This window comes from Pseudopodoces humilis, chromosome 7, assembly GCF_049639895.1.
Source record: "Pseudopodoces humilis isolate 2021_Gansu_Grassland_sample_001 chromosome 7, ASM4963989v1, whole genome shotgun sequence".
Lineage (NCBI taxonomy): Eukaryota > Metazoa > Chordata > Aves > Passeriformes > Paridae > Pseudopodoces > Pseudopodoces humilis.
In genome coordinates, this window is record NC_142206.1 from 14,007,972 (window position 1) to 14,025,421 (window position 17,450).

A 17,450-nucleotide genomic window follows, 5' to 3' on the forward strand; every position below is an offset into this window, starting at 1 on the left:
AAAGACCTGGTAATTCTTACCTGAATTTAGTTAATAAGCTAACTTGAGTCATAATGGAGACTGTCTGGCCCAACTACCTTTCAGGTAACAGGAGAATTTTACCCATTCTTGCATGCCTATTTTATTCTTAAGTGCATGCTTTTTCATCTTCTTTACTAGTCAATTGCTTGAATATAGGCCACCGGGATTAGCTACTTCAATCAATTAAATCCATCAATCTCAGTTTCTTGAGCTTGATACTCAGGACAGTTAAATTCAGGTAAAAACAAGGTAGAAAAAGTGGTGTGCATTATGTCAAATTAAAAGCTAGAGTTCCATAAGGTGTGTGAAATCTAGGGAGATGAGAAAGCAGACAGCAAATGGTGTGTTGTCTGGTGATACTATCCTCCACTAAGAGAAGTGGAACCGGTCCTGTATCTGAACAATGAACTTACACACACAACCACACTCAGCAACCAACCAAACAACCATACCCCACTCCCCTTTTGCATGCAATCTTATTACAATTCTTATACACTTCTGGAGACAGGCAGGTACTGTCTTGTTTGTTTTCTCATTTCTGTTTGGCCTTTTCTGTTTTTTAACTAATAGAAGTCATTTCCCTCTTCAGTATCCATGCAGGCTTTACTTCACACACCACTTGTGACTTCCTTGCAGGGAGGATGAGTAAATATCCTTTACTGCAGTAAGTCATCAATGGAAGTAAGAGGTATAAGGTCTATAATTTATAGACCGATCTTTCTCTCAAAGTCCTACCAGAATATTGCTCCCATAGAAATTTTAATCTTCCAACTTATATAAGGCAGTTTGGGAAGGAAGATGATTGAATCTGAAAGATTTTAGCAGACTTGTGATTTGGAAAATGTGCATGCATGCATAACAAATCATAAGACATTTCCCATGGAGGTGGATCTCATTACCAGCTTCTTAAAGTAATTGTATGTAATCAGTTAAAAAAAACAAGTACTTTTTAAAATTTGTACCAAGGCTGTTTGATCACACATAAAGGTATCATCTATTTTGCAAACTAGTTCATATACACACACTTTTTCAAGAGCTAGATGATATTAACTGCAGATTATGACTTTGTTCATTACTCCTCTAAGGGACTTCATATTGCTTAGAGATGTTAAATTACTAAACACAATCAAAATGAGAGCTCCAACTGAAGGAAACATCTCCACTGGAGGGATCTGAATTTATTTTTAACTCGTGTGCCTGCCTTCTCTTAAGCAGTTTATTAAAACTGCTTCCAATTACTATTCAGTTCATTTATAATACAGAAGCTTCAAGATGACTCTGGCTGTGGGAAAAGCAGTTAATAAGTATCACTTAAATTTGTTCAAAGTCTAACTGGGAAAATAAAGGAACAAGAACATCTAAATTATTAAAGTGAAAAATGACAAATCCATCGTGTTTTAATGAAACACAGCTAGGAATATTGTGCACATAATTTTTTTTGCCAGAAATAGCTTCTAATTAAATAAATGCAACACAAATTGGATGTTTTTTCTGTCACTTACTGTCTTACAAATACATATATACACGTGTCCACACATGTGCATGCAACAAACACAGAATTCCGACACTAACAGCTTAAGTCATGATGACCCTCAAGAATAAATACTACTAATTAGTCCACCAGCTATTTTAGGTGAATTTCAAGGACTATCAGCTGAGATATCCTTATCAACTGTCTGAGCAATATTTCTCTTTTTTTTTGCTCAGTAAGCCTTGGCTTCATAAACTACAATTCCCAAAGATGCTTCATGGTTGGTCCTAAAATGCTTAGCCTCTGACTTTTCTCTTGCATTTGACACAGAAATGGAAAAGAAATAAGAAAAATAAGCTTATTGTGTGAGTGAACTTTGCAGTAACACTGCATGACCAGTATATTGGGGTCTGATATAACAACACACTTTTTTCCCACTGGAAATTAAAAGATACATTTAAATTATTTATATATATATATATATATATATATATATATGTATATGTATATGTATATATGATAAATAAATGATAAAAAAGGCATATATCTTCAAGTATGTTCATGACTGTTTACAAAGGTAAAAGACAGCTGACTTAATTTTTATTATTTCATTTCTGATTAATTCCGTTGACTTAATATTTATTATTTGATATCTGACAAATTCAGAAATTATCAAACTAAAACCCAGCATCTGAATAAATGAGAAATAAGATGTACAAATTCTAGGGCTTTAAGCTGCTCTGGAATTATGCACTCTGTACAAAAATTGTCACTGAAAGTGGCTTTTCCACCATGGAAAAAAATGGAAAAATACTATTTTGTACTTACCATTAATGACTGCTTGAAAATACAAAGGAATTTTAGTTAGCAGGAAATGGGACAAAGATTGATTTTTTTGAGGCCATCTCAAAGAACAATGTCAAAACCAAACCCACACAGTACTCAGAAAAAGGATATTAAAAGGCTTACCAGGGCCTCTGATTTGATTGTTGGCCTGACCACGAAGTTTGGGTCAGGATGCAGCATAACTGGTTTAGAGACTATTGGTACCCCTGGATGACGCTGGGTAGGTGGACTTGGAGCAAGTTGCTATGGAGTTAATTTAAGAAAATTACAGTTCACAACCCAATTTGTACAAATCCATAATTTCACCAAGACTCCTCAATTCAAATGGTTTATCATAATGAATTTTAAGACACTAATACAAAAAAAGAGCTGACAGAATATTTTTAACTAAGGCTTACAAAGCCAACAAACCAAAACACTATTTCTCTTTTATCCAAACAGTAGCTTTTCACCTAAATTCTGGATTCACTAGCAAGATTATGGAAAAACCTTATCCCTGCTCTTGGCATTTTTCCCATAAAGGAAACAAACTGAATAAGAAGTTAGAGGAAAAAACCTCAAACTGCTAAAGTTTAGTGTAAGAACAAGTGAACCCAAAATAAGATTGTAACTAATCCATGGCTAAATAAATCTTTTAATATGAAATTCAGCAGGACTGCAGCAAACAGCTTTCCATAAAGAATTTCAAGTTAAATTATCTTGATTTAACTGCAAGGGTTTTTTTAGGTTAATTCCTTGCCCTTGACTCCATGATGTTGAGATTCCCAGAGGTATCTGAGACCTAATCATTCAGCATGTCTTAGTCCAATCCTGTATTTCTCACTCAGCCAAAACTCCCATTGACATCAAGCACAGTTTTATTCAAGACAAGAGTTCAAAACTGAAACCTGTGGGTTCAGTTTCTGACTTAACCCCAGCAACTCTTGGGACACTTTTCTCAATGTTTCTCATAGGAAACGTGATGTATTCCAGAGATCGTTCTTATGGTACAAGCTGTAACCTCTGAAATTATTTATCTGCTTCCACCAAACAGGTTAAGACACTTTTTGGATTTGTTTTTTTGTTTGTTTCTTTTTTTGTTGTGTGTGTGTGTGTTTTTCCCCTGTGGGTTTGTTTTGTTTTGTTTTCCCCCAACCTTTCTTAAATAATTTAAAAAAAAGTTTGAATCAGGTATTTGAAAGTCCCTAGGGATATCACTCAACTGATGTTGTTCTAGTTTGTAAAATACATTGTATCATTAAGCATTCTGAGCTTAGAAGAATCAGAATCAACAGATTCACAGATATCAACTTATTAAACTGCACTGGAACTGGATGATTTCTCCTGGAGTTGCACAATTTAGCAACAGATTCTTCTGCAGTGCAGAATGGACATCTGATCATTCTGACTCAAAATCAGTGCAAAGAGATATCAAAGTAATGTTGGCTCTGAGATGAAACTTGCATCTTAGCACTCATTATATTTAAAAGATGGTTTGAACCTAGAAACTTTTGCCTTGATGGAAGAAGAAAGCACATGCGCTGGGACATACAGACATTTGCAACATGCAAATACGGACCGCATTTTGCTAAACTGTTGAAATACAAAATCCTTGAACCATTAGGAGTCACTCCCACCACCTGTGCTTTCAGCAGAGCAATGTATCTACACAGATCATTCCATGAGGCGAATTTTAAATAAATTAGCCCTGCAGAGTGAAACTCTTGACAATTCCTTGCCATTAGCACTACATGAGAAGTTCATGATACTATAGCCATGATAAATAAAAAGGACGTGACATACCAGTGGGTTGCTTGAGACAGGGGATGCTTTGCCAACGTGGGAGGTATTTCTTTCAACCTAAACAGCAACACACTTAGTACTGGGTTCATATAAAGTGTAAAGCTAATAATAATTTTTTTCAGAAACAGACAATTTATACCAGATATTTTAATAGCTAGTTCTCACGAATGTCTCTGACAGGATTTTTATTCCTTTTGTCAGGTTTTGTTCGAGCTGAATTGGAAATTAAATGATCTGGGTTGAAACCAAAAATGGAGCAATGTAGAGAAGATTTACCAGCTTGAATAATATTAGAAAGATTAACTTATGGGACAACTACAGTTGTCTTATATTTTGGCTTTAGCTGGCATAAACATGAGATCTTTAGTCACACAAATGCACTGCTTTTGCTTATCTGTGGAGTTTAAAAATGACTTTGTAAAAGGTAGCAAGAATAAATTGTCAAGCTTTAATTTTGCTTCCATTTCTGAAATTACATCAGAAATACTGAATTATCTGTTAATAAACAAAGCAGCTTTGACTCAATTAATTTTACTAAGAGCCTAGTTACTTCCTCATATACACAAATTATATTCAGTGAAAACTGACATTAATTTTAAAGGCTAGGTTATTTGTGGTTACCTAACATATTTTTCTTAATTATTACTTTATTTTCTCTAACACAGCTAGCAGTAACAAACTGCCAGAAACAGATAATATATTGATTTGGGGTCAGATCAGTATGGCAGTTCCTATATTAATCCTTCTATCTGAATATTCTCTGTTCTTTTTAGAAGAGGGTATTTCTTCTGCTCAGCACAAGTATTTTGTACACTTGTTCAATGATGTTTCATGTCATTTTTATTTTGGAAATAACTTGGGAAACCTGCTATCTAGATCAACCTATGATAGTTCCATTTCAGTAGATCTAGCACACTCTTGGCACTTCAAATGTATGAACCACATAGATCAAGCATTACCAGAGGTCCACATAAGTTTACAAGAGATTCATGGGTCACATCAGGGCAATTGCTCACACAGAGAGAACCTATTAGTTTCCACCAAAAAGTAATAAATTTGCATATCCTTCCCTACCCAAGGAGAATCATGCAGAAACAAGGACTATTTAGTAAATATGCAAAACCCCCCAAACTCAACAGTGCAGTCACTCAACCCATGCAGAAAATTGTGTAGGAAAGAAGTGACCATGTGGGATCCTCTTCTGCTGCTTGAAAAAAGTAAGCATCTTTTGCCAAAACAACAAGTACGTGATTCTCACTACAGTGCTAAACAAAGGGAATTACCATGAATCAGCTGCCATTTCTTTCCTAAAGAAAGATTTGGCATAAGATTTCTTTTATTTGATCCTCTTTTGGACTCAGATTGCAATAAGGAGAAAGTTGATGTTTTCTCAGAGTGCAAAAAGTCAAACCAGGTTACCAGCTCTTGCTTTTTTATTTTATACAGTTTTGACCTTTTAAAAGTTTGACCTTCTGAGTTTAAGCCAATTTTCTTTGTCCACTCTTCTCACCTAACAAAGCAATTTGATGAGACATTTAAAGCACTTTTACAAGTCGTTTTCACTACAGGGATACTCAAATTTAACAATGAATTAAATCTTCTGCCTGCAGTTGCTTTTTTTTTTTTTTTTTGTCTTTAATCACTCAAGTCCAAATGATGTTTTTTTTAGCCGATACATTCTATCTAGGACATCTGCAGGTAGTAGGGTTATGAGGTATGTAAGCAGGAGAGCAAACCCGCTCTGACTTGCATTTAAAAAATGTTAACATGAAACTACCTCTGGACTGCAATCACTACTGAAAAAATGAAGAAATCACCTCATTCCCTCCTTTAACATTGCAAGGGGCAGAAAGGTAGATCCAGTGGTCAAAGAGGGTGATGGATCAGGCCAGGGAGGCACGAAGGGGAGCGATAAAGGCGCATGCATCCAAACAGATCCCGAAGTCACCTGAGAAGCTGGTGTTACCAACAGCGTGGGACCTCGTGGAGGATTTGAGGGGGGAAGTGGGTGAGCTGGTGGTGCTGGGGTAACAGTGGGGGGCGGCGGCGGTGGCGGAGGTGGCGGTGCGCGCTGTTTGGGTTTGTCAACTTCATCTAAGTTTATGTCATCAAGATCTGTGGTGTGCAGCTGCAGGCCCCCGGCAAAGCGTCGCATTGAGGTGGCTGAGGGAGAGGAGGCAGGAGGACGTCCACTCGCCAGCTACATGTGACAGAACAGAAATCTGCCTCAACACTTCTGCCTACAACAGCTCTGAAGGGTGGCCAGCCCTAGAACACCGTTCAGCTCCTCCACAGGAAAATCTTTGCTTCTCCCACACAGAATATACACAAATGTCTTCTCTGAAGGCTTTTCTAAAAGCACTCCTTGATATTCCAGCTTAAAAAGAAGAAAAATGGGAGTGGTGTGACATCAGCTGTTGGGGTAAGGGGGTCGACAAAAGAAACCCCACAAAACCCCAACAGCATGAAGTTTTCATAAGGCAAAACCACAGCACAAACCAAGATAACATAACTTTTGCCTCTGGCTCTCATGAGGAGAAAGCAAGAATTATTCCTTGCAAAAGTGCTTATTTGAATGAAAATAATCTAAGACAGGCCCTGAGATTCTATGTCATTAAAAAAGGGAAAGGGGTTAAAATTGTGTAAACATAATCACACATTAGTACAAGAAAGGAAACAAAGCTTAAGCAGCTATCAAAACAAAAAGTTCACTGTGCTATGAAATTCAGAACCTCAAGGGGCTTGAGATTTTATAATTTATGTTAATCCACACCAGATCTATTTGGTACTAAACAACTTCAGAGTTAGAACACAATGAGCATCTCATCCAAAAAAATAAGGATGTGTATGAGGAAGGAGTCTACATATGCTGTTAGAGTTGCTAACATTTCTTTTATCAGTGATCAAACTGCAGTATTTGAGAAAATTCAGTCATTTTGCTATTTTGTAGACTCAGCTGAGGAAACCTTACATAGATAAGCTGACAGACACATTCATCTTACTCTAATATGGCAACACTTCCCTCACGTGGGTAACACTTCTCACATTCTTCTTATCTAACATGCTCATCGCTTTGTGCTGAAAAATAGCTATTTCTTTGTCAGAGCTTGAGATCTTGAATGCTCTTGTTCCCAAGAAACAGCTCAAACCTGTAGCACCTGAATATTTTTCAGCTGAATTTACCCCTAAGGAACACTCAGGTTTTGTGTTTTACATGTTCTAACTGCTTGGGTGGGTTTGTACAAAAATTGTAGTAGAGCAATTATATATAATGTAATAGAAAAACTAATGGAGCAAACACAACAGAGTGCTTGTCTTAAATCCAGGTAGAGCTCTGAAAATACAACAGTGTTTGTAATCTGTAATGCTCCTACTTACTTTACAAAGTAAGGGGGACAAAGTTCTAGCAGAACACAAGCTGCCAAGTTTGGATAGTGAGAGAAAAATTCTGCATAAACCTTCCACTAAAGACCTGTACTGACACATGGATCTGAGCCTAGGGCCACAAGGAACAAAAGATCAGCTGCTTTATTCAGAGCTGCTCCACACTGACCTGAAGGAAAATCATGTAAGAGTGTTCCCCAAGGTCCCTTTTGTGGTTGCAGTTTCTTGGGCATCCCACGGGAGCTCACTAGATTGCAGTGTTCCTCTTGGAAGTGGCTTTCCTTGGAAGAAAGCCAGAGCAACAGGATGGTGGGAAAGCCTCACTCCACATGTAGAACCATCAGGCTCTAAGGAACAATCGCTATCTGCAGCTCCCCTGATTAAAGGGGACTACTTAAAGTACAAGCTCAAACCCTATTCCTTGTGAGTTTTGTATATTTTTCTAATTTTCTTATCCTGTTCCTTTATTTCACGCAGTAGAAGAAAGCTTTCAAGAGCTCATCATCAATTATATTCTTATATTCACATGATACTAATAAATATAGCTGGATCTAGCATTTCTTACTGGTAGCATGTCCCACCTAGTCCAAATATTTCATGAGACAATAAAACTGTTAATTTAGTGGTGATATATAGTTAAACTAATAGTATTATTATTATGACAACAATATCAATATAATAATATTATAATATTACATATGATATGATATGATAGATGATATTATATTATATGATATATAATATAACATAACATAATATAATATAATCAACATAATGTTATATTAATATAGTTAAAAAGGACAAAATAAAATCAGTTCATTAAAATAATGCTTAAATCTTCATAAAATATAGGAAAAGCAAATTCTGTAGATTTTAAGTCATCAATTATTGACTTTTTCCCCCACCTCTTAGAAAGAAGACTGAGGGGGAAAGACAAAGACAGATTTTTTCACTGGTAAAACCTGTTGCTTTTAGGAGGCAACTTTCAGTTATTTAGAGATCATGCAATATATGGAAAAGCTAGAATTTTACCTCAGGAGACTCATTCTCCACAGAGGAAATCTGTTCTAATCGTGTTTGACAAAGTCTTTCCACCCAGTGCTGCACCTTTTCTGATTCTTCCAGGTCTTCTCGTTCTGTCTCAGATACCTTGACCATAATGTTGATGCATTAGAAAAGGTTATAGGTATAGTCATAATACAAGTATGAAAAGCCACCTAAAATAGTTTTTAAAATAATAATACTAATAATTTTATGAAGGATTTCCTATTCATTAAATTCATCACTACACATGGACACAACTGCAGAGATATCCTCATTTGGGCAAAGGCTGACTTTTTAAGCAAATGTGGTGGCAGAATTTTGCAGTAAAACAGCTTTTAAAATTTCATTATCTCTGACAGAATTAAACAAGTGTCCTGCTAAAATAATTCCACTAAAAACCCATCTAATTTTCTTTCAATATAGCTTCGCACTTGATGGATCACAACATACCTCTTGCACAAGACGATTTATTTTCAGTTGTTTTTCTTTCTCCAGCATACCTTCTTTCTCTTTGGCAAGTTTTTGCTCAAATTCCATTTCTTTTTTATTCTTCCTCTGTTCACAAAAACTATCACTTTTTGACTTCTTTCGTTCTTTCCCTTTCTGGGAAGGTTTTTTAACAAAAATTTTTACATCAGCTAAAAACACCACAAGCTTCAATCTTGGTACATGAGTATCTGCCTTGAAAAATTAATTACAGTCTATGCAAGTATGGGATTTTTTTTTTTTAAAGGAAAATCCAAAGTCCATTTACCCAGCAATTTGCAAGAAATTCAATCTTTTTCGAGGGCTTGTGCCTCCTAACATAAGCTGGATGAGATCAGAGCAACCTTTTTGTTCCTCTGCAGAGTTACAACTTCAGGGCACACAAGCTCACTGCAGAACTTGGAATGTTCAAACAGTTTTGGTTTGGTCTTGATTAGTCATCTCTCTTTTTTGGCATTTATATATATCTGACTGATTGTTTTCTGGTGACAGATGCTCATGTACAGGTAGATGTGAATAGTCCATGCATCCAACAGCTTCATGCATATGCCCTAAAATCAGCATTGCATCCTCTAATAAAACTGAAATAAGGAACTAATTATAAAGGAAAGGTTTAGATCAGTGCAGAAACTGAGTTTCTTCCAAGAAGGAACACTGCATCGTCACAAATACCATGTAGCTCCTACAAGCACAAAGTGACTCTAAAATTTTAGATGTAGGATACAAACAGAGGGAAAAGCTTCTTTTAGAAGCTTCTTTTGGAAGCCTCTGCTGCTGTTGTCTTCAAAACAGACACTGATCCTTGTTTCTACTTCAGTGATGTCACATTTCTGCTACCCTTTCACATTTGTACAGGTAGGACTCAGCTCATATTGGAAATGCCATGTTCTCCTTTCATTTATGAAAAGTAAAACAGAGGAGCAGGTGGCCACTTACTGACAATTACTGCCACTGCCAGAAAGGCTGTGCTTCAAGTTTAATTTTGTTCTTATCATCATCATCATCAGCTATTGACTTTTCATGCTTTGAATTCCCAAAACCACCATTAACTGCTTCACATTAAATAGCATTATTTGTCTTCCTTTCACCTTTTGCCCCCTGATATTGAGAACAAAGCCTTGGAAAACAGGCATTTTCCCTGGCTGCTACAAGCCAATTCCCCCAGTCAAGCAGTTAACTGGAACTTTGTACTGCTGAGTTCAGTGGGATGTGGTCTATTGCTTCATGCTTACATTGTGGTGGTGCTGTAGGGAGGAGAGCAGAGGGAAAAGGAACCCCAAAAATATTGGAGATAAAGCTTAGCTAAAAAAATTCTAGCTTTTCACACTAATGCTTTAACATAAACCTAATTCTGTGGTGTATTTTATTCAGGGATAATTAGTTTTTATCTTAACAACAATAGCCAATGTCATCCTCTAAAAAATTCAAGATACATTTAGTACTGTCTGCTAAATGTAACATCAGGCAGGTCAACTTGCTAGGTACCAACATTTGTAGAATTACTGAATTCAAAGGCACACTAAGCACTACACAAGCCAAAGACTTCTAGAACATGAACATGTATCTGAGTGTCTTAGCTGCATTCACAGCATTCAGACACAACAGGATGATTCATCCTTTCCTACAATTTTCCCCATGGATTCAGTTTACTTCCTATTATAGACATTTTCAGTACATAGTGAAATTTTGTTTTTAAAACAAACAAAAAAATCATTAGCAATAGGGAGTAGGATGAAAATGCATCACTGCCAAAAGCAAATGATTGAAAATAAATCTTTTCAAGCTTCTAGTGCACACTGTTTGGTAAAGTTCAATAGGAACTGTGTAAGATCATTAATATGAGAAGGTGTATTTGGGCATTCTCTAAATTATAGTTGTCTGCAGCAACACAAAATATTACCCTCTTTGTGTGAAGGATTTCCATAACATGCCTTTATAATTTTCTGATAAAAATCCTAACTTCCCTGCCTTTCACACCGGTTACAGATCCACGATGATTTACGGTCACTAGCAGTACAAAAAGGTATTGGAATGAACCATCTTCTCCTAATCTCTTTTATGGAAAACAGGTATTACCTGGACCCACAGAAAGTCAATGTAATACTCTCAAACAGTGATACAAATACTTCATCTGTCAGAAACAATCCTGAAACCTTGAATTCTTGACAGATACATGCACAAAATTTTCATGGCAATTTTACTACAGTTAATTACCAAAAAAACCACCAACAAAGCACACAACACTACAGCAATCCCCCTATAATAAGGCTAATATACATTGCAAGAAAGAAAGAGAAGGAAGCAACAGCAAGGATAGAATATTATTTGAAACTCTCATAAACTGAAATTGCACTACTTCAGCGGCATCTCTACAGATACAGAAATATTCTATCAGCTTAAAGATTGTTAATTTTTCTTTTTTTTGCTCATATGTGCATGCCTAAAAGCCTTTTTCCTTCACTCGTCCTACAGGGAGATTTGCTAAGGTATAACTGTGTAATTTTTGTCTCTGTACTGTTTTTATATACACATGATTCTGAGGACTTTCAGAGAACATGAAGACATGCACTGCCCACCTGTAATGAACACCTTCTGCAAAGTAATGTTATACAACTCCCTCTGCACATGGTGGAACTCAGAGCCTGAAGGACTCAAAAGGACAAAGTCCTAGACACAAAATGCCTACACAAAGGCATTTTAATTTGTGCATACGTTAAAAGAAGGAATGTTTGACTATAAAAAATGTTTACTAACAACAGAGAAGAAGAAAAATTCCATTTCAAACTCACACACAGCAAACTCACATTTCAAACTTTGTACCTTACGGATTGTGGGAAATTTTCCATCATACCGATAAAACCATCCAAAGGCTACAAAAGGTAAAGGAAAAGTTGTTTTTTGAAGAAAAGCCAAGGACACGCTTGTACTCAGACCAATCCATGCTGACATGTGTAACTGATTAAAATTTATTTGAAGGTGCAACACCAGAGGTTTGATATTACATCACAAGTTCCTAGCTAAATTCTTGATAAATGGTTCTAGTACACTTAGTCATAAGTTTCCCTTGTTTTAATGATACACATTTTATGCCAAAGAAAATGCAGCAAATAATACAGAACCACACAGGCATGTGCATTGTTAAGATTTCTATGGTCACACTCTTACTTTACAGTAGTTTTTGCAAGTCTTACGAAAATTAAACAGGTATTCAAACTCATTCAAGCTTGTGGCAGAATATGGCTTTTGAGGAGACATAAAAAGCTCCATTTCCCAGGACAAAATATTTCAAGCCAAGTGCATAGATATTATAAAATATATTCTGAAGTAAAAACATACAAAAGAATATATTACCATAACTTTATATAAGAAACACTGCTAACACAGAGCACTCAATATAGTCCACGTTTCTAACGTAGAGTTAGATTTCATATCAACGTATTTTTAGATGCGATGACAGCAGCAGTGTCAAAATCTTTCATCATTTACTAAAGGACCACACATATTGCCCTAGGAAAACCAAATGGTCAGTTCAATGTCAAGACTGACTGTCAGGAGGAGGTGAGACACAGGAAGAATCTGAATAAAGATAGGAAGTGAGGGCTGAGTGGCAAACCTGTTGGTCCTGCTTCATGTTCATGTCATCCACGTCATCAGTTTCAAGTTGGTCATGTGCAAATCCCTTTAAATCTACTAGAGAAACAAAGGAGGAAAGGGGTGAGGGGACAGAAGCGACAGTAACTAGAGGTTCCCATGAAATGAAAAACAGATCAGTAATGTGTGACTAGAAGTTTCCATGAAATAAAAAAAAAAAACATAGTTAGTGATGGGATGTGTTTCTATAGAATGGTTAAAAAAAGAAGGACCTACTTAAATCAGTCTCCAAACTCCTCCAGTCCTGAAGAGATGTTAGAATCTACATGTGGACAATTAGTCTGCTATGTGATGAAGGGAAGCCTAAAGAGTTTGGTGGCTTTTCCTGTAATGGAACCATCAGCAGACTTTCCCGAAGTCACACACAAAATAATATAATAAAATAACATTAGCTGAGGAATCAACCCAGGTCTCCTGTAAATTATGCAACAAGCACTTTCCACATTTTTCTTTGTACAATACAATTTTAGTACACTTTCCACATACAATTTGCAGCTTCCAATTTAGATTCTTAACTGCCAGCTAAGCTGCAACTGTCTTAATTCCCTCTGGACAAGTCAGAAAGTCAGCAGCATCCTGGGCTGCGCCAAGAGCAGAATGGGCAGCAGGGCAAGGGAGGGAATTCTGCCCCTCTATTCTGCTTCCATGAGACCCTTCCTGGAGTGCTGCATCCACCTCTGGGGCTCCCAATATAAGATGGATGTGGAGCTGTTGGAATGGGTCCAACAGACGGCCCTGAAGATGATCAGGCTGGAGCACCTCTGCTGTAAGGAAAGGCTGAGAAAGTGAGGGCTGTTTAGCCTGGAGAAGAGAAGGCTGTTGGGAGACCTTAGGTCAGCCTTTGGGTACCTAAAAGGGGCTACCAGAAAACTGAAAAGGAAGTCCTTAAAGGGCATGTAGTGACAGGACAAGGGAGAATGGCTTTAAATTAAAGAGGATAGATTTAGATCAGATACTAGGAAGAAATTCTTTACTGTGAGGCACTGGCACAGGTTTTCCAGGGTAGGTGATGGATGTGCCATCCCTGGCAGAGTTCAAGGGCAGTTTTGGATGGGGCTCTGAGAAACCTGGTGTAGTGGAATGCATCCCCACCCATGGCAGGGGGTTGGAACAAGGTGATCTGTAAGATCCCTTGCAATCCTAACCGTGAAAAGGTTGACAGGTAAACACTGAACAGAAATAACATGCAAAACAGTGCACCAAACCCCCAAACTATAGAGGTTGATGCTTCAGACCATTTCTTAATAAGCCTTATTCTTTATATTTTTCCTGCTGATGATTGTTAAAAACCATGACTACTTGAATGGATGTAGATTTTGCAAGATAGGTACCTGTTAAATAAGAGTTATTTAATTGATTTATCATATGCTTCCAGCCTTCTGAAAACAACCAATTCATAGGTAGCTTAGCTTGGAGAAAAACTGGTGGTATATTTCACAGAGCTCAGTGATGTGTCTGAGACAAACAGAAGGAGGCAAGTTGACATCAATTACTTACTTTTGTGTTTGGAACGAGGGGCAGAGTGCACTTCTGCAGTTACAGTTTTTAGAGACTTGGGTGGTTCTTTAGGACCCCAGTCTTCTTCCCACTCCTTTTTAAATTTCTCTTCCTCTGCTGTTATCCTAGAGCAAACAAATGCAGTTAGACATTCTGAGTAAAAAACCAACAACATCAGTATATATTCATTAACAGTATAATTTTTCAGCATATTTGTTTTTTTCTCTTGAATATAAAGCACAATAAACTGCTTCGTCCTCATAACTGAATTCCTTTCATCAATCTGTTTCATTTACTAAGCTACTGAGATAATTTGCAAAATACAGTGTAAGATATTCTTATTTAATATTTAGGCTTCTAAGGCCTGTTAATATATAAACACCTGCACAGATACTAAGCCATGAGTAAATGAGTAAAAATACATCCTCACTTAGCAATTTTTCATTTTTAGGATTTAAATTACTTACTAGTAAAACTGCAAATTTTAACTGAAACATTGAGTGACAGAACATCTACCATATACCTAAATCAGATATCACAATGGCAAATTATACCTAAAAGATATGTGCCCCCTCTCTATACTTTTAAATCTATTTTGATGATTGCTTCCTAAACACATAGTTCTAGGTTGCCATAAAAAGTGACTCTTCCCAAAAAGAAATAAATATTGATGAAACAGAAACCATATCAAATGCTGTATTCTAGGAAAAAAAAACAGGGAAAAATTAAAAAAAAAGAAGAGAGGGGAACAGATGTGTACAGAGAAAGGATGGGGGTGGTGTAGAAAGTGTCACACTTCAGGAAAGGAGCATGGAGAACGAGTAAATTACCTAGTATGTCACCATGATCTGAGAAAAAAGATGTTTCAAACAAAAATTCAGCAAATACTAAGTATGTCACAGCAGAAGTGCTGAATAACCTAACAACATGCAGCTTCATATACATTGCCTTAAATGATCCAATATCTATTCTTGACTATAGCTTGCCTTGAATTGATAATGTGGTGCCAAAATTTATCAGGTCTTAGATATATAACTGATGCTATTTATATTTGGATTATCTTTTGCATCTCTAAATTTGCTAAAGTAAATTGAAAAAATATTCACATGGAGTCAGAACACTCTTAAATCTGTAGCTTAACTCACTACTTAAACTTAGAGGCATTGTCAGGGAACAATGGACAGAATGTTTTTCATTTAATTTTAGTTTAAAAATTGGTGTCACAATGTAACTTGTAGTACATAGAATTAGGGACCTCTGCCATTTAGGCACATTTGAAATTTTTTTCAAATGTAAGATACCAAAAAAGGGCACAGTAAATTTATACAAGGAATTTCTGCAGAAAGGATTCTTAAAAGAAGGCAAGGCATGATCGTCACAAACAATTAATACAGAAAAGTACTGTATTGCCTGCCACAACTGCTCTTTAAATCTCAGCTTTAGATTTCATCTAGGTTCCTCTATTACCATTCTCCCTCTTCCTCACCCAGGAAGATTGACATCAACTTAACTATTTGGATTGTGATATGGAAAAGCTTAAAAGTGCCTGAGCAACACTTAGAAATTATACAAGGAAGTAGAAAGATGTGCTAGACCTTGCACTGAGCAGCCCTCAGGGCATGGAAGCCCTCCCTGAGTGAATAAAGATGCTCTTAGTGCAGAGCAACACGGCATCCAACATCCATTATAACAGACAAGCAATCTAGATTTGGAGGACAGAATCATCCTTTACCTGTGATGCTCTGCTTTTATAGCAGTGTTTGGCTATAAAAGGAATTTCTATAGTAGGCCACAATAAAGAACAGGATGTTATAAATTCCCCAGGATCAGAAAAGCTGAAGAATTCATTGAGGTGCTGCTGTAGAGCCTACAGCAGGACTGCCAGAAGACTTTTCTCTTGTGACAGCTGGGGAATACATTTCTTTTTGCATCTTACAAATTCAGAAATCCCTGTTCTTTTTCTATCAGAAAATTTTAGCTAATGCAGATACATGAAAAGGGACTTAAATGAATTAAAACCCCCTTAATATGCCAAAGGGGCAAAGCTAAAGACTTGAGGGTCAATCTTAGCCCTAAAAGGCAGAATCAAAACAGATATTATTGTGCAACTTGCATTTTCATGGAATTTCCCAGCATCATTTAGAAGGAAAGTTAATTACTGTGATAACAACCGGTTAACTTCAAGCTTCCAAATGTAAAAGAATGCTTAATTTAAAAATATAATACTGATCTGTTTCTTAGCAGTACTGCTTTTTTTCTCTTAGAATTAAAGGTAGCGTTTCAGTGACAATAGAGTAAACAAGTTCTGGGATACAGAACTTCCTTAATCTTCTCTGTATATTAATAACACTTTTAAAATAAGTGCTCAACTTCCACTTCACATTGAATTTATTATTGCCATAAACCTCATGTTTAGAGGTGGTGATTTTCAGATCAGTTTCCTGTTCTTTAACTGTGGTATACTTACTGATACATACTGGATCCTATATTTAGCTAAAAGGAAATGCTACACAATTTTATTTGAAAGCAACATGCAGAATGTTTTCAGCCAGATCTAATGCACAAGGAACCCTTTTCCAGGTGGCACATTGCCTGTGTAAGCTTTTTACTCACTGCTCTATTTCCCTGCGATATCTCTCTTCTTCCTCTGCAGCCTTCTGGGAAATCTCTAGTTTTCTTCTATAATAAGAGAAATTAGGACAACATGATAAAAATAGTATTTTCTGTGTAAGAACCTGAACAAAGTATGTCAGCATACAGTTAGCAAAAGATACAGACAGTAAATACATTTGTACTGGGGGAAAATGCTCTGTTTTAAAAGTCATCTGTAAGATACCAAAGGCTCAGTATGGTTTCCTAGGAGCCCTGAGGACATTTCTGACCATCTAGATAATGACTTTACATCTACTTAATTTTTTAAGTCATTACCTCCTCCTGAGGCAAGACTATAGCGTGCTTTTGTATGAGTATAAAATTTCTCATGGCCTTGCTAAAAATAAAGCATGAGTAAATAGCATCAGGAAAATAACAAATATCACACTGAATCACTGGGGTATGACTGGGGTATGAGGGACCCTCCTACTCAAGATGGCTTTGAATGACACCAGCTTTTAAAGCCCAGAACCATCAAGAGCATCATAGGACAAATATTTTATGAACAGAGACTCTGCAAAAGCAACACAAAGTTAATCTAAGTTGAGAATCTCACTTCTGTGAGAAGCATCACAGAAATAACTAAGTGCTCCTGTCTTCCATGCCCTCTCCAAAT

The 17,450-nt window shown here is 36.6% G+C and overlaps 1 protein-coding gene across 4 annotated transcripts in view; it reads right to left on the reverse strand.

Moving 5' to 3' along the window:
- Window positions 1–17,450, reverse strand: part of USH1C (USH1 protein network component harmonin) — a 49,299-nt gene that overhangs the window by 10,831 nt on the left and 21,018 nt on the right. For 2 of the 4 annotated variants that reach the window (XM_088057430.1, XM_088057428.1), the window contains exons 13-15: window positions 16,796–16,861; window positions 14,183–14,307; window positions 12,648–12,724 (exon numbers count right to left, since the gene is read on the reverse strand). In XM_088057430.1, coding sequence (XP_087913556.1) covers window positions 12,648–12,724; window positions 14,183–14,307; window positions 16,796–16,861 — 268 coding nt within the window. Of the gene's footprint in view, window positions 1–8,536; window positions 8,654–8,998; window positions 9,152–11,854; window positions 11,905–12,647; window positions 12,725–14,182; window positions 14,308–16,795; window positions 16,862–17,450 lie in introns of all 4 variants that reach the window. The other 2 variants (XM_088057431.1, XM_088057429.1) reach the window with 2 other exon arrangements.